General features: G+C 37.6%; 1 protein-coding gene across 1 annotated transcript; it reads left to right on the top strand.

The window, feature by feature from the left end:
* The first annotated feature begins 612 nt into the window (after positions 1-612).
* OLFM3 (olfactomedin 3) lies at positions 613-17,740 on the top strand. Its single transcript, XM_031057898.1, is given in 5 exon segments — positions 613-685; positions 688-713; positions 3,792-4,011; positions 13,132-13,238; positions 14,989-17,740. Coding segments are annotated over 5 exon segments (1,095 nt in total). The 5' UTR covers positions 613-621; the 3' UTR covers positions 15,667-17,740.
* Positions 17,741-18,362: the final 622 nt, after the last annotated feature.

The raw sequence follows: 18,362 nt of genomic DNA, 5'->3' as shown, positions 1-18,362 counted from the left end.
TTACCTAAACATTCACTACTTTTCATCTGGAAGAAAAATTGTGGTTTTCTACCACTGAGACAACTGGATAAAATTTGTAATTTTACATTTACTTATGGAATTATGGGGAAATACCTCTGTAGTGATTAACACAGCCCGGCTTATCTCTGGATAGTCTTATGAATGCCTTCTATTAAGTAATTCTATAGATGCCTACTAACAAGGAAAGTCATGCTCCTCATACTGACCAAAATCTCCAAATTTCAGTCCTGTCCCTCCCAAAGTGCCTGGAAGGAAATATATGCTATATGAGCACCTTCTGAACCACAGCCACATCTACTACAGGTCTCAAAGTAGACTCATTGCCTGACAGCCTTGCCTGAGCCCAGTGAAAATGATGCTTAAAGGATTTATCTCTCTCTTTACCTCTAAGTAGTCCAAACAATTTTTGGCTTCAAGGCCTTGCCCTGTTCCCCCGTATTTGTCCCATCATGCAGGTACAGAATGTAGAGCTGTACTGTGGTAGAATGACTCACAGCTAATTGACAGAAGTGCATTTCATTGCCTGACATTTAACCAGGGAAAAAAGCAAAGCAACAGAAAGTGCATTTAGAGAGTGCTCTTCTTTAACAGGTTCAGAACATGTCCCAGTCTATTGAAGTTTTAAATCTACGGACTCAGAGGGATTTCCAGTATGTTTTAAAAATGGGACGTTAATGACAAAGCACTTCCAGGTAGCTCCAGTTTTTACAGTAACTCCCAAGCCTGCTGGAAACAATGTGCTGAGTGACAATGCATGGACTGCTAAGGTCTCAGCTGGAAATGCTCCTCCAAGGGTGCCATTTAAAAGAAAAGCATAATAAATCTTCCTTTATGATGATAATATTTTGCTCTGTTCAATTTAATTGTAATAGGGAGGAATTATTAATTATTAAGTCATGAGAGAAATGTCACTATAAACAGATTCCTGTTCTTTCTGTATCAATGTGCATGTCATACTGAGAAATTTACATTCTTTCGACCTCCAGTACTAAATGGGGAGATCCAGTGGAATTAATAGCAAACAAGTAGAGTTCTGTGCTCATAGTGTTCTATGACATTTACGGCAGTTGAAGGGAAGAAAGGCTATAATAAATCAGTTTATTGTAATTTTTATCCAGTACGATTAAGATCTAATTTCCTGTTTGAAGGTCTGCTGTTTTGAATTTGGGATGAGGAGGAGGGCAATCACTCCCAGTCACAATTGTGTGATTAAAAAAAAGACTTCCACTGAATTTTAATGACAACAAAAACCACAAGCCAATCCTTTTGTGAGGAAGAAGGGTTACAGATACTACAAGTAATATTGTGTATTCTGAAAAGCTACCTGAGGTACTCTTCAGGAGAAAAATATTTCAATAGCGTATTTAAATTCTTTAAATACAGTCTGATAAATTAATCTTTCAAGACTGTGAGAGCACAAAATAGGTGCTAGAAAATACATTCTGAGGATTACATTATGTTAAGCAAGTACATATTTTTGAAGTGTTTCTGAAGGTTCACATAAAATGAACCTAATTTTCCAATTGGTGCTAGAGTTAGATACCTAAATAATTACATAGCCAAGAGGTCTAGGGGTTTTCTTCAGAGCTACTGAATATCGAGTGGGTCTTAATAACATCAGGAATTAAGTACACTAATGATCTGACTACCAAGCTTTATAAATTATATCATTGTTCTTAGTTTAGAGCTGTTGGAGCAGATTCGCCCAGGTTTTTAGTTAATAGAAAATATCTTCACCTTTTTGCCCTTTTATCCCTTATTGCTGGAATAACACATTTGCATAATGCCATTATATATTCTTTATTATTATTTTAGTTTTCCTTGGGAATAAAATACCAAAATTTGAATGCCTGATACACAATATCAGAGGTCAGAGCACTCCAGTGCTCTAACCTTTTAAATATTCAATATTTCGATTGGTCAGTCATTTACCTTCATTTGACACTTCACCAGGAGTATAAAACAGAGTTCCAGCCAATCCAGTTACAAAATAATTTTAAAAGTCAAAATAATACAATATGTTGTTCTGAAATTTAGTCTATTCAAATTCCAGTGCTTTATCTTTCCTGAGACAAAGAAATCGTGTTGGATATAACATAACCTCTCATATCAACTGCCACGAAGTGCAGAACACATCTACCAACTATTTGTGCTGCAACAGAAATTAGTTCTTGTACCACTCATCACAGCAACAAGTTCTGGAGTGTCAGCAGAAGCCATTTTTTAAAATTTATTTATCATAAATCAAAATACAAGAATTAACTTTATATGGTTTACTGAAGTGAGATATTCTAAATCTGTGTTTTCATGCTGACTAGAACCAAGGAGTACAAATTTGGTCCAGATCACAATTGAGCATATACTCAGTCTATACTTTACTTTGTGCCAGGCAGGAGGTATCTGATTGCCACAAAAAGTTACAGCAAGTTTGCTCAAATATGATACATCATCTGGTATAAATGCTACCAGGAATATATTACCTTCACTAACTCAAAAATATTTTCTCTTCCTGAGTTGGCCATTCACTGTCCCACAGAACTGAAGCCTAAGTTCATAATTTCAAAATGAAGTAACAATAATTTTGTTTTCTGGAGCTATTCTTTCTCTGTCACAAAGCCTACTTCCCTTGTCATCAGGGAAAGAATTACTATTCATTTTAACAGGCATAAAGTAGGTTTAGGTTAAGATTTTATTAAAAACAGCCAAATAAAAATAGTTTTAACTGTAAACAAAAGGACTTCATTTCTTTGTGCCCATTTTGGTAACTGCTGCCATAATGTCATTGGAAGACCCCTTGAGAAAAGAATCAATAGACGTAATACTCTGAAATCCATATATAATGATATATCTGCTACATTTCAGTAAAGCAAAGTCTTTTGACTACAAGGATTCTTTGACATTTTCTACAGAATAGTAACAAAAAACAACTTCAAACAATTGGTTTAAATTTAGTAAAGCCCCTATTATTACTGTTTTTAAAAGAATAATTAAGAAATGAAAGATGGGCAACCAATATATGCTACAGATTAGGACAAATTCTCAAAGTACGAGTCCCAAAAAATTCTGAGAAAAGGGCAGTCTGAGATTTCAAGATGGAGTCTTATTTCCTTCAGTCAGTGTTTAAGAATAGCATTGGCAATGCAACAACTGCACATTCCAAAAGACCATTGGTGATATTCCAGAAGAGATGTCAACTGAGCAAGTTCAAAAGCATTTAGTGATGCAGTGAGTTGACAAGTACAAATCCCAGTTCAGAACTGTGGATTTTTACTTCAGAAGAAAAAGTTTTCTGTCATTGTGGCTGAAATAGAAATAAGCACTTTTCAACAGACATTGAGAAAAACAAAGAATTTAGTACTTCTAGGGAATGAAATAGTGATTACCAGCTCACCAACTACATATGACTGCTCTGTAAACCAGGTATGATCTTGAACACTACTGTGAGTTCAGGCCTGTTCATCTCTGATGAAAGACACACTTAGGGGTGGTTTATATCCCCTAGATGGAAAGTCAATGGGTTTGGTCCAGATCACTTGAAGATAGCTCTTTACTTTCAATAGAAAGACTATTCTCTCATGCATTGAATCTCCTGCTTACTACCATTAAGTCTGAAGTGTCTGAGACTTTCACAGTAGACTAATAATAGATTTTTAACTAAAATAATAATTTTCAAGTTTTTTTAATAGTCAGGCATAAATACTACATTAAAGGAAATTAGGGGATTGAACTCCTTTAAACATCTCTAATGCACATATGATTGCCTTTAACAGGAGCTGAAAGAAAAGATGGACGAGCTTCTGCCACTGATCCCAGTTCTGGAACAATACAAAACTGATGCCAAGTTGATCACACAGTTCAAGGAGGAAATCAGGAATCTGTCTACTGTGCTCACTGGGATTCAGGAAGAAATTGGTGCTTATGACTATGAGGAACTACACCAGCGTGTAGTCAATTTAGAAACCAGGCTTCGTGACTGCATGAAAAAGCTCAGTAAGTTAACAAGTTCATGGATAATTTGTCTTGGCTGTGCATTTTTAGTTGTCTCTCTTTAGAAAGATTAAGGTTTGGAGGGAGAGAGGATTTGTTTGCTTCTTTGATGAAAGACTGCATTATATTCTGATCTCTGCTACCCTAAAAAAAGACAAGAGTAACAACCTAAGGTCAGTTATATCATTCTAAGTACATGACATAATGTAATGCCTTACTGTATACAAAAGGAATTAGATGAAAAATCATAACAGATGGCAAATTCAAAATCTGAGGTTAAACCACTTGGAGAGTTACAAATATTCTTTCAAAAAAGCTCAGACAGACACTGCTACTAGAGACATCTTTGGGCTGTCAGCGTGAAAAAAACAGTGAGAAGTAGAATGGAATCAGTTTTGAGATGTCCACACCATAACCCTGGCACCTTGCTGTGTCACCTGAGAAGCCACTCTGACTGTAATGTCTTTAGCCTGTAATATTAGTGTTAAGGAGATCTCCCATTCTCCAATTAGCATTACAATCTAACCAAACTTCACATCCAACTTACAGAGACCAAAGCATGATTTCTGCAGGATGCACAGCAGCAATCCATTGCTGCTGCTGCACCAGGTTTACCTCAGGCCACCTCCACCCTGGCTGCTCCCAAATTGCCTCTACAAGTCAAACGTTGAGCATTTTTGAAAATCAGCACTAGCTCAGTATCAGCTACTAAAACTAAGGGCATGAAGGATCAATATCAAGTGTCAGCCTCAACTTCCATCAGGGATAGGTAACCTGCTTTACAAACACAATGCAGTCTTCCCTCTTCCCAGTCTATCCATGCATTTGGAGATTTCTGAATGGATCACTATTGCAACCTGGATAATTACAGGAAACAATCCAGCCCCTTTATGAAAAATAAACATTTCACAATTTACTTAACACTAAACAATTGACTTAACACTAAACATGAATAAACTTGAAATTCCAAGGTTTAGGCCTGAGACACTGTGATGAGTGTTTTAGTTACCAAGTGTGGGATGTTTACTTTTAAATGCTACCCAGGACATTAAATCTCTTCTTAACTGGATAAGCAGAGCCTCCTTATTTTTGTGATGCAGTAGAATGAGAAAAATCTAGGTTAAGTTAGCCTCTTAAATAATTTATTTCTTTATTTTATTCTGGAAATAGCACAGTGGTGATGTGCTAAAATACATGAAAGACTTCTTCAAACAGAAATTTCTTATGATCCTATTTTCCCCTCAGTACACACAAAATATAGCACATTACTGCATTGACAGAAGGCAGTCAGGAGAAAACAGCTGTGTTGCAATACTGCAGCAAGCAAGAAAATTCCTGTGAATAAACAGTATTTTCTGATAGTGAGTGTTTCAGTACGTTATTAGATACCAAAAATCAAGTTTTACAAGTATCTTGTTTGGCTTTGCTTTTACAGCATCTTGTAACAACAATTAGTGAAGCAGTGAGTGCGAGATATATTTTGTACAATGGAATTACTAGGTGTATTGACATCCTATCTATCCTGAATTCCTGCAACACACTCTAATCTCTTGATGTACCTAATGAAAAAAAAACGTTAAAATTATGTACATTACCACTATAGACAAAGTTTTTGTATAAAATAAATTATTAAACTCCCATTAACAAAAGGGAGTGGACCTTCTCAAGATGTAACACAGAATCATTCATCCTTATTGGCATTATTCCCTGGCCTTAGATGCTTAAATGACTTTTATGGTCCCCTACTAATGGACTGGCTGTTTTTCTGGCCTATCCCTGTGTGCCTTTTGAAGGACAAGCAGCCTCAGTTTGGCTTCCTGTAACTGCTGAGAGCTGGGGCTGCATGCTCAGATCAGAGAGCATAAAAAGAAAGCAGCTTTCATGCCAGCACCTGTTTTGTGGCCACACTGGCCATGCTGGAGATGACCCAGCTGTGCCTCTCCATGCCAGCTGATAGCCAGAAGCCAATGGCCCCAGTGTGCCACAGGACCTGGCTTGAATCTTCATAGATTTTATTTTGTTGCATTTCACAATACAATTTTCTAATCAGTGTATGCAATAGCTACTCTCTATTCTTCTCCCCAGCAGGTGTTTTTCAGCAGTATAATGCATTATTTATATTGTTCTGGCCACTTAAAAGGGTTCTTCCATCTGCACTGGCAACACTTTCAGCACTCATTGCAGTACACTAAGCAGTTCTCTTGCTCTCACTGAGGTTTAATGGTTACCACAGCAGTTGTGATGACTGAATTTTGCTCCTCCTCTTGGAATTCAAGATGAAGCTGCTGGAAAATTAGTTGACAAAACTTTTAAGGGGTGCATGCAGCTAACCATGTAGCAATAGAGTGCATGTGATTACACACACTCCAAATTCACATGTAATTATGCATGTATGAGTCCTTTGCTGATAGTCCTGTGAGTCATGGGTATTTATAAGAGAATGCAGGTTGCACAAGATGCTTGGAACCCTCCTATTCTGGTCATGACATGTTTATGAAATTAGAATAAAATTTACATGGGTAGCATTCGTAGAAGCCAATACTCTGATATATAATTAGAGTAGATATATATCAGATTAAGGTCTAACTGCATCTGATTATAATGTAGAGTCTGAACAATATTTAACGGTAACATTTTTTCTTAAAAATTCCAAAGTTTAATATTCTATGTATCCAAAGAAGTTCTGTTACATCAGTGGCAGAGGAGCTATTAGTGCAGGCATGAGACTGTTGATTGCAGTGGTACTTCTGCGTCCAAAGCATCTTTCCCTTTGGAATTTGAAGAACTTTACTTATATCATTTAGTATAAAACTGGACAATAGAGATATAGATTCTTATCCCTATTTTGTAGATGAAGGAACAAGCAGCCCAAAAGTATAAATGGATTTTACAAAGATTACACAGCAAGTCATGGCACTTATGCAGAAAAATCCAGGGACTTCCTCTCAGCAAACTCTAATAACTATATTATAGTGCTTCCTGGATTCATATTATGCAGGAAAATAGATATACATTCATTAAGAACTAATTCTTCATTCACTCATTTTAGTATGTTATGACAAAGTGGACCATAAGCAGAAAAGTCCAAGCAGTAAAACATTTGGAATGCATTTTTGCAAGTGCCAAAAAAAAACCTCACTTCATTTTCCCTTATTTATTACCTACAAAAAAAAATCATAATAATGATGCTTATGGACACTTCAAGAGAATGTTGTGGTTTTATTTCCCTTGCCAGTCCTTCTACAAATGATACATTCAGTTGCTCTATATGACAGTTACCAATATTCAGTCACATCACAGAGGATGGGACTATCCACCCATTTCTAGCTATTCCAGAACAACTCCTCTCCAGCTGCACTATCACAGCCTCCTCCTGGTACTTGATCACTCTGGAGCTTTCCTTACACATCCTGCCTCATGTACTTTCACAGCACACAGGCTGTACAGAAGTACATCTATTTTCTCTTCTAATGGTCGCTTCAAGCTCAACTTCTTCCTAAATATAAATAAATACTGAAAATCATGGACAGACTTACAGGAGTGTACTGCACAGAATTGTTGCAGGAGAGGAATCAAGCCAGAAACACTTGGATTCTGCATAGGATTTTTCCTGTACAGCTCAGTTTAGGATCTAAAAAGACTCTATGATTGGGATTTTCCAAGTACTACAATCAATTATGGCTGGAACTTGCTAATGTAGGAGTGGTGATGTGCTAAAATACATGAAAGACTTCTTCAAACAGAAATTTCTTATGATCCTATTTTCCCCTCAGTACACACAAAATATAGCACATTACTGCATTGACAGAAGGCAGTCAGGAGAAAACAGCTGTGTTGCAATACTGCAGCAAGCAAGAAAATTCCTGTGAATAAACAGTATTTTCTGATAGTGAGTGTTTCAGTACGTTATTAGATACCAAAAATCAAGTTTTACAAGTATCTTGTTTGGCTTTGCTTTTACAGCATCTTGTAACAACAATTAGTGAAGCAGTGAGTGCGAGATATATTTTGTACAATGGAATTACTAGGTGTATTGACATCCTATCTATCCTGAATTCCTGCAACACACTCTAATCTCTTGATGTACCTAATGAAAAAAAAACGTTAAAATTATGTACATTACCACTATAGACAAAGTTTTTGTATAAAATAAATTATTAAACTCCCATTAACAAAAGGGAGTGGACCTTCTCAAGATGTAACACAGAATCATTCATCCTTATTGGCATTATTCCCTGGCCTTAGATGCTTAAATGACTTTTATGGTCCCCTACTAATGGACTGGCTGTTTTTCTGGCCTATCCCTGTGTGCCTTTTGAAGGACAAGCAGTCTCAGTTTGGCTTCCTGTAACTGCTGAGAGCTGGGGCTGCATGCTCAGATCAGAGAGCATAAAAAGAAAGCAGCTTTCATGCCAGCACCTGTTTTGTGGCCACACTGGCCATGCTGGAGATGACCCAGCTGTGCCTCTCCATGCCAGCTGATAGCCAGAAGCCAATGGCCCCAGTGTGCCACAGGACCTTGCTTGAATCTTCATAGATTTTATTTTGTTGCATTTCACAATACAATTTTCTAATCAGTGTATGCAATAGCTACTCTCTATTCTTCTCCCCAGCAGGTGTTTTTCAGCAGTATAATGCATTATTTATATTGTTCTGGCCACTTAAAAGGGTTCTTCCATCTGCACTGGCAACACTTTCAGCACTCATTGCAGTACACTAAGCAGTTCTCTTGCTCTCACTGAGGTTTAATGGTTACCACAGCAGTTGTGATGACTGAATTTTGCTCCTCCTCTTGGAATTCAAGATGAAGCTGCTGGAAAATTAGTTGACAAAACTTTTAAGGGGTGCATGCAGCTAACCATGTAGCAATAGAGTGCATGTGATTACACACACTCCAAATTCACATGTAATTATGCATGTATGAGTCCTTTGCTGATAGTCCTGTGAGTCATGGGTATTTATAAGAGAATGCAGGTTGCACAAGATGCTTGGAACCCTCCTATTCTGGTCATGACATGTTTATGAAATTAGAATAAAATTTACATGGGTAGCATTCATAGAAGCCAATACTCTGATATATAATTAGAGTAGATATATATCAGATTAAGGTCTAACTGCATCTGATTATAATGTAGAGTCTGAACAATATTTAACGGTAACATTTTTTCTTAAAAATTCCAAAGTTTAATATTCTATGTATCCAAAGAAGTTCTGTTACATCAGTGGCAGAGGAGCTATTAGTGCAGGCATGAGACTGTTGATTGCAGTGGTACTTCTGCGTCCAAAGCATCTTTCCCTTTGGAATTTGAAGAACTTTACTTATATCATTTAGTATAAAACTGGACAATAGAGATATAGATTCTTATCCCTATTTTGTAGATGAAGGAACAAGCAGCCCAAAAGTATAAATGGATTTTACAAAGATTACACAGCAAGTCATGGCACTTATGCAGAAAAATCCAGGGACTTCCTCTCAGCAAACTCTAATAACTATATTATAGTGCTTCCTGGATTCATATTATGCAGGAAAATAGATATACATTCATTAAGAACTAATTCTTCATTCACTCATTTTAGTATGTTATGACAAAGTGGACCATAAGCAGAAAAGTCCAAGCAGTAAAACATTTGGAATGCATTTTTGCAAGTGCCAAAAAAAAACCTCACTTCATTTTCCCTTATTTATTACCTACAAAAAAAATCATAATAATGATGCTTATGGACACTTCAAGAGAATGTTGTGGTTTTATTTCCCTTGCCAGTCCTTCTACAAATGATACATTCAGTTGCTCTATATGACAGTTACCAATATTCAGTCACATCACAGAGGATGGGACTATCCACCCATTTCTAGCTATTCCAGAACAACTCCTCTCAAGCTCAACTCCTCTCCAGCTGCACTATCACAGCCTCCTCCTGGTACTTGATCACTCTGGAGCTTTCCAGACACATCCTGCCTCATGTACTTTCACAGCACACAGGCTGTACAGAAGTACATCTATTTTCTCTTCTAATGGTCGCTTCAAGCTCAACTTCTTCCTAAATATAAATAAATACTGAAAATCATGGACAGACTTACAGGAGTGTACTGCACAGAATTGTTGCAGGAGAGGAATCAAGCCAGAAACACTTGGATTCTGCATAGGATTTTTCCTGTACAGCTCAGTTTAGGATCTAAAAAGACTCTATGATTGGGATTTTCCAAGTACTACAATCAATTATGGCTGGAACTTGCTAATGTAGGGCAGCTGCTTCTTTCAAAGCCAAGGAAAAGAGACTGAGGGCTTCTAAAAATCCCCCTGCTTTTCTGCGTATCCCCATCTGAACCTCTTGGGGAAAGAAAAAAAAGAAAGCCTAAAAGTATCACATTTTTCTTAGAGTTACTGAACTTCTTCACAGGTATGGAGATGTATTTGACCTAACTTTTTACTAGCATCTGGTCCTTCTATCAGGGAATCAAACCGCTGTAAACCAAAACTTTTGGTACGTTCCCTTCTGCCAAGGGAAAAAAAAAAGGCAGATCTATGGGTTTCTGATTAATGAGGAAGGAAAAGAAAAATGGAACCTACTATAGGGCAGGAGGGGAAAAAAAATCCTTCTTATAAAGTGCTCTGTTCTGTTATGCCAAAAAGGGAAGCTTTGTCATTTTTTCAGTCAGCTGCCCCCCAGCTGTACAGCAGCTCTCCTAGGAGTCTTCCTCTCTTGATCACTGCATGCTGTCTGGGAATAAGGATTTGATCAGAAATTCACCCTGACTCAAACTGCTGATCATTTAGCAGCTGAAGTAAGTCATCTCTTCACATTGAACAGCATCTCAATACATTTTGAAAGATTATTCTCTAAAAGCATCTAACTCCTGTGACAGGGGTACACAGTTCTATTCATATAGTTTAAACTAAATGAAGGCTGAAGAGGTTCATTAATTATTAACAATGTGTAACTAACTCTTAATCAGCGAGCTATACATTCAAGATAAATACAACAGTGGAACCACTGTACTGACACTTAGGCATACAAATGTCTGAATCGCTCTCTAACCTCCAAAAGCTCCTCACACACAGAGCGGCAGCCAAACAGCCCCAGAGCTGTGTGCACCCTGCACAGGGACTGCAAACACCCCCTGCTTTTAGCCCTGTCCTGCTGCAGCTCCAGGGCCTCGAGCTTGCTGTATGCCCATGCTGCTCCCACCTGGCCTGGCACTGCTGAGCCCAGCTGGAGTCTTCATGCACCTGCCCTGCCTGGGCCCCCGACACAAAAGGTGCCTCAAGGAGCCCTCACATCTCTGCCAGGGGCTCTTCCATAGTTTTGCCCATTCAGAAGCAAAACTTCATAACTCATTATGAGTCCACTTTTAGCTTCCTGGATTTCTTTTTTTCATAGAAGAAACAGTGCTTCAGATTCCAAATTCCTTTTATGCTTTCCCATTAATTGCAATACTGTGATGTAAAGGCACCAATTACTATTAGCATACCTTATAACTCATGCGTTCACTGTGTTTTAATTACCCTAGAAACTACAAATTCAGGAGTAATTGTTATTCTGATTTCTTTCTGTTTATTAGTTTTCTGATAACTCATTCCAAATTAAGTATTCTAAATTCAAACTCACACCTTCAGAAGCGTTATCTCATGCCCATTTCTGAGACTATTTACCAACAGACCACCTAAAAATAAAAGCTTTCACCTTGATAGGCTATAGTCCTCTACCTTCCAACCTAATAGCAGTTCATGCTGCAGAAAAAGAGCACTCAGCACACAATGCTAGCAGCCTACCCACAAAAAAAGTCCAGAATAAAAAATTATGTCCTATCATAGCCAAGTATTAAAAAAAGAACTATAAAGTTCTTTAAAATGGGAAATTCCAAAAATATCTTCAAAATACTGCAACCTAAATAGATTGAGATATGTCTCTTAATAATGTCTCTTAATTGACCCAGAAAATAGACACAGCCTAGCCTGCTCATTGAGGTCTCAGCATGCATTCAGTTATCTTCATTTCTGATATGTCCAGCTTCCCTGGCTGTGAACAAAAAATACCCAAGCAGCCTCTGAGTTTTCACCACAGCATTAACCCCATTCTAAGTGACTCAAATAGGCTGGCATGATACATTCCTTTCCAGTTACAGACTATAAAATTCAGGCTTGATGTGACCCTCTCTTATGAGCTGAATAAATTCCCTCTCAACACAGATATCATTTGTTTCTACATTTCCTAGATAGATATGGTTATCAGTATAGCACAACCATGTAGCACAGAGGAGCACTTCCTTTTAAATTTAAAAAATTGTTTCACTTCTTTTTACATTCTTTTCTTTAAAATCGTGCTATTCAACCTAATTGCATGCACACCCCTGTGTGATATTACATCTTGGTAAACACATGAATTCCACCAGGAGCTTGTTTCTAAGAGGTATCTTATTAATGTCCCCTAAAATATAGATTTTTTGAGTTAGGAAGGTCAGCATCTGAGATGGTATTGACTTCCATTATTTCCTCCCAGGCAGCCAAATAGATTAGAAGCCAACCAATACAGCCAGGCTTGCTAAATAATTCTCATACTCACTTTCTCCAGGCAGGCTCCAGTAAAGAAAGAGCCATGTGTGTGTAAGCAGGGGCAGTCAGGCACGAGCTTAGAGTACAGCAATGTTGTGTGTACAAGCTCATTTGTGTGTCTGCCCTTCACCACCTTGTTACCTTGGCCAATGGAAAACTGAAACATCCATCAATCCCAGCTTTGTGCTGAACTTTCTGAGGGCAAAAGGCAAGGGGAATTATGTCTTCATTTCAATTATTATTAAATGCTCTTCAGCTCAGAAGATATTTTACCGGTTGTATTTTAGCTTATGCCCAAAGACCACAACTGTGCTTTGATGTAAGATGTAAATACAAAATGTAAATTACAAAGATGTAAATACAAAAACACATACAAATAAAATTTTATGTGTATATTTTTGCATATTTATATTACTCTTCAATATGGAAAAGTTCCTCCTGTGAAGGTGGCAATCAATCTTCAACATAAGCCTGAATCCCCTGGAGCCACTGTGTAGTTTCGAGCATTTGGTCTTGTGCCCTGACATCAAGGAGAGTTGTGCATTAATGCATTTGATTTTTTTGATTTCAGCATGTGGCAAATTGATGAAAATTACAGGCCCCATTACAGTGAAGATATCTGGAACCCGATTTGGAGCCTGGATGACAGATCCACTGGCATCAGAGAAGAATAACCGAGTATGTTAAGGACTATCTTTGTGTCCTGGAGTCTTGCTTTATTTTAATCTTTTAAAAGATATTTTTCCCCTAGCACGTTACATTCCTGAGCATGTTTTTCTGCTTCAGTCATTTTCACACTCAAACATATCCAGAGAAAAAGCAACAGTATTTTTGGAAAAATATCCAAATACAAAAGTTAAGCACTTTTGTGCCATTTACTTCAATTTTTTCAGGGTTGACAACCATCTATCAGAACTAACAACTTAATTTTTTTATTTCCTAACATATTTAATTGTGCTTAGGTCTTAGAACCAGAGTAATCTAAAGCATCAACATTTTTACCCAAGAACAGGACCCATAATGCAGCACAGTTAAAATTGGCAGGATTAGGCCCCATGTAGACTCTAGTCAGATAATTTGCTTTATCATATCCAAGTTATGTTATTGTTTTGCTTTTTGGATCTGCAGTAGCATCTCAAATTGGCTACAGTTTTGAGAAGATGCTCTCTTCATCAAAGAGCGTTGGAAGTCAAAACTCTAGGTTTCATTTGTATGAAACCCACAACATTAATTTTTTGAATACAGAAAAAAAAACCACAGGAGACAGAAAACACAACAGGAAAATAAATAAAGATTTGTGTGCAGCTCTCCCCTGCCCACTGTCTCCATGCATGTTTGCTACTGACTCCAGAAATCTCAATTGCCTTTAGGAAAGCATCAAACTCTGAGAAACTAAAAGGAGAAAAAGCAAATTGCATGAAGGAAAAAAATGGGGGAATGGAAGTTGCATAAGGAACATTTTAAAAAAGTAACAATTCTGTTTTAAGGGGGGAAAATGGCTTTGAAACTTTACTCTTTCATTGCTATTGGTTTTGTTTCCTTTACTAAGACTATTTTTCCTTGAATAGAGAATCAGTTATAAAAATATTAACCACATTTATTCCTAAGTATAAATTCAAGTTTATCTCACATGCCAATATCCCATCTCTCTCTCTTAGATTATTAGTCTCTAGAAATACCTTTAAGCAAGCACGATATAGCAGAAACCCAAACACTGAATAATCCAGAATTAAATTTCTCTGAAAATGCAGACACTGTAGTTAGTAACAGTTGTGTTGAGAGTTCACCTGTACAGGTAAGTTTGATTCAGAAGTTCAAGAGTTCCTCCTGCTTTTGTAACAGGAATGTGGGCAATACTGCACTTTCATAGCCTGCTGCACAGCTAAAACTTGTTTTCCTTTTTTTTATGCAAGGTCTTTGTGTAGTGGTTTTGGTTTGCCAATTTAAGATTTCCTCAATTTTAACATTTTCTGGCCAATGCACCAAAGAGTGTGGCAGGTTTCAGTGCTGGCCAATCACCCATGCACTCACTTCCTGCTGTGAGATAGGATTAGGAGAAAGGCAAAGCAGGCTCAAAACTTTAAAAGAGTATAAAGAAAATTTTATCAACAGTAACTAAAAGGAAAAAAAAAGTAGTAGGAATTAAAACAAACCCTTCAGAACACTTCTCCTCACCCCACAACCTTTTCTTTCCCACTGACAATGCAAAGAAACAAAACCTAAAATTCCCAGTCAGTTTACCGCCTCTAAAATAGTCTTTCTTCTGTTCACTTAGGGAGAGAAGTCCCTCTTGTTAATGTTATGGAGGCTTCTCCACAAGAGGAAAACACATTGACACCAAACCACAACACTCCCCAATGCCATATCATGATCACCTACTACACACTGTGTTTGAGATGGTCACTCCCAATCTTTGTTTCCTTTCCAGGTCTGGTACATGGATAGTTACACCAACAATAAAATTGTCCGTGAATACAAATCCATCGCAGACTTCGTCAGTGGGGCTGAATCAAGGACATACAACCTTCCATTCAAATGGGCAGGAACCAACCACGTTGTCTACAATGGCTCCCTCTATTTCAACAAGTACCAGAGCAACATCATCATCAAGTACAGCTTCGACACGGGGCGGGTGCTGGCGCAGCGTAGCCTGGAGTACGCTGGCTTCCACAACGTCTACCCTTACACCTGGGGGGGCTTCTCTGATATCGACCTGATGGCAGATGAAATTGGGCTGTGGGCTGTCTATGCCACCAATCAGAATGCAGGCAACATTGTCATCAGCCAGCTGAACCAGGATACGCTGGAGGTACTGAAGAGCTGGAGCACGGGCTACCCAAAGAGAAGTGCTGGAGAATCCTTCATGATCTGTGGCACCTTGTATGTCACTAACTCGCACTTAACAGGAGCCAAGGTCTACTACTCCTACTCCACAAAAACCTCCACTTATGAGTACACAGACATTCCTTTCCATAATCAGTATTTTCATATATCCATGCTTGACTACAATGCAAGAGATAGAGCTCTCTATGCCTGGAATAATGGACATCAAGTCCTGTTTAACGTCACCCTTTTCCACATCATTAAAACTGAGGATGACACATAATTTTATTTCCCTTATCCCTCCCTCCCTCAAAGCAGTCTCATTTGTGATTAACTCTAAAAGCATCCATCTCTCTCAGTTCCTTTTAATTTACGTTTCTTTCTTCATTAAACAAAAGCAACATTTTCTACTATGTAATGCATCTCAAATATGGCTGAATCTGTCAAAAATGATCTGTCAGAAATAAAAAGCATCTTAACTCATGATTTTGCAAGGTCTGTCAAGACCTTGTCTTGAAAAGCACTAAAGAGGATTTAAATGGCTAAAGACAGTTTTTAAAAGATTATGATCTGCCTTATTTTAGAGTCAGAGACTAATGGTGGCTTAAATGCATGAATGTCTTTTTTTACCTCATTTTTTGTTTTAATATATTGCTTAACTTCAGGAAATATTTCAGTAGTGTCGGACACATATTGCACATTGTATTTTTTTATTTATTCCGAAAAACAGATTTAGTAGGAATTTCATTTTCTTAGACAAGGCTGTGATTCATTTTGCCATCATCCAATTTCAGATGTGGTGCTGTACAGTATGTTTTTAAATCTCTTGCAAACATTTTATCAACAGTATGTATTTCTACCATTGTAACCACCATTGTGCAATTGTATCTCTTCACTTATGTGAAAGTAAACTAAGTACTATTTTTTATAAAATATATTGAAGCTTAATTGCAGTTCTGGCTATGAGTCAATTGAATGTGGTAAAAATCTGATAAAAGGTTGTTATTTCTGAGAAAGACCAGTAGCTTCTCAGATGCATGATTTCTATTATCAGCTTTGCTTCCTAGATCCCCTCTTCACCAATGCTGCTTACTGACATATTTGCAACTTTGAAGCTTCCATAATTGTTTGCTCTGCCCAGTTTTTACCTCCTGCTGCTGGCTTCTCTCTCTCTCTCTCAGTCTTTTTCTCCTACTTTCTTCCCTTCCACCATTTGACTGCCCTTGTTTATGCTTATCCCTGCTGTGAACTTTACAAGCCAGAAGCTGGAAGGAGCTGGTGCCCACCAGCTGAGAGTGGGAGTGCATCCCATGTTTGTGCTGCTCTGGGGCCCTGAGGAGCAGTGGTAAAAGCCAAGCTGCTCTCCATCTGCCTGTCTTCTTATTCATAATAGGAGAACATTTATCTGTTGACAAAACTCTTCTCTGGGATGGCAGTAATCACAGAAAATACACCAGGGAGGCTGCAAAGCCCAGATGATCAGTGTGGCCCCTGGTATTCACCAAAGTTCTTGTTAGGGAGCAACATTGAGACCAAGCTCTTGCAAAGAGGTTTGCGGCTTGCTGGCAGTCGAATTGCTACACCCAAACTGATGCCTTCAAGAAACAAATATTTCTGAAAACTCTGGGGGTTGCTGTACTATCTCATTAGAAACTGGGGGGCAGGGAAAGGTGTGCATAATTGAGAAAAAAGGTATGAGGTGCTATGTATCTCTTTTGGCAAAAGTAGAAAGAAATTAAGCACTAGTAATCAGACTTTTTTAATAGCTGGGCTCTAACATAATGGTCAAAGACAGGTACCTGAAAAATTCTGTGAATTCTGTGTTCCTCACACAATCTGAGCTTCTATTTTTTATATCCTTTGCAATTGAAAAGCCAGATATTTTATTTGCTGGTTCTTCTAATGTACCAGCTGAGATCACCTAAAGTCTCATTAATGTTTTCATTCTTATAAATGTATGTGTCTATATATGTTTACAAATATGCTTTACAATACAAGCCCATGTGAAGCTGAACAAATTGCCTTATTTTTCATACCAGTTGCAAAACAAAAAAATGCTAATAAGTTTTCAAAAACTGATAAAGGAGGCAAAAAACTGAAAAACAGACAACTAATTACATTACAACATGACCAGAGAAAAGTTACTTTCTTGTTCCCATCTCCCCTCTCCTGTCTAGATGAAATTATAGCTATTATCCCATACAATCAGTTACACAGAATTTGGACAGACTCAGTTCAGCTAAATAGACAAATCACTTCCCTCCTGTAACCAGCTTTCCTGTATTGACAATGAAACCTCCTCTGTGATGTGTGAAAATGTATATGACTATTCATTAAAAAAGGTATTTTATGTTATACAGGGATGTTTTATGAAAATGGAGTATGTTCAGAGTTTTATCAAAAGCCATAAAAAAACCCTCAACCTTTCCCCTGTACAGAGTAATTTCAACAAAACACAAGTTTTTTCATCCAGTAGAGCATTTGTAAAAACATTAGTCATTAGATTGAGAAATGAAACTTCTTTCTACTCTATCATCATAAACTTGAAGAATAGTCACAATCACTTTATCTGAAAACAATGATTACTACCATATTTCTTTATAAGAATTTCACACTGTGTAATTAGCATACATACAGTAGTACAGGTTGATAACAGTTCTTACAGTAAGATTACTCTCACCTGATTTCAATACCATTTACAGGGTAATACACCTGTTAGTGAAAGAAAAGAAAGAAACACTACTACAGGGTGCTAGAGATGGATGGAAAAGAGGGTTAGGAAAAGTGCCTTTATAAGGTGGTTTGTTGAACCAAGATAAATCCTGCCCTTCTAAATTAGTAACAACAGGTTGGATTCCAATATTTAAACATGAAATAACAGCTTCCATACAATCAATACAAAACATGGTGAGACATTATCAAGTAACACAGCTTTCTGCTAAGGAGCACTTGTTTTCCTGTGTATGTGTTGATCACCTG

This window comes from Geospiza fortis, unplaced genomic scaffold (assembly GCF_000277835.1).
Source record: "Geospiza fortis unplaced genomic scaffold, GeoFor_1.0 scaffold403, whole genome shotgun sequence".
NCBI lineage: Eukaryota > Metazoa > Chordata > Aves > Passeriformes > Thraupidae > Geospiza > Geospiza fortis.
Note: the sequence above shows the minus strand (reverse complement) of the source record. Positions and strands in the feature narration are given on the sequence as shown.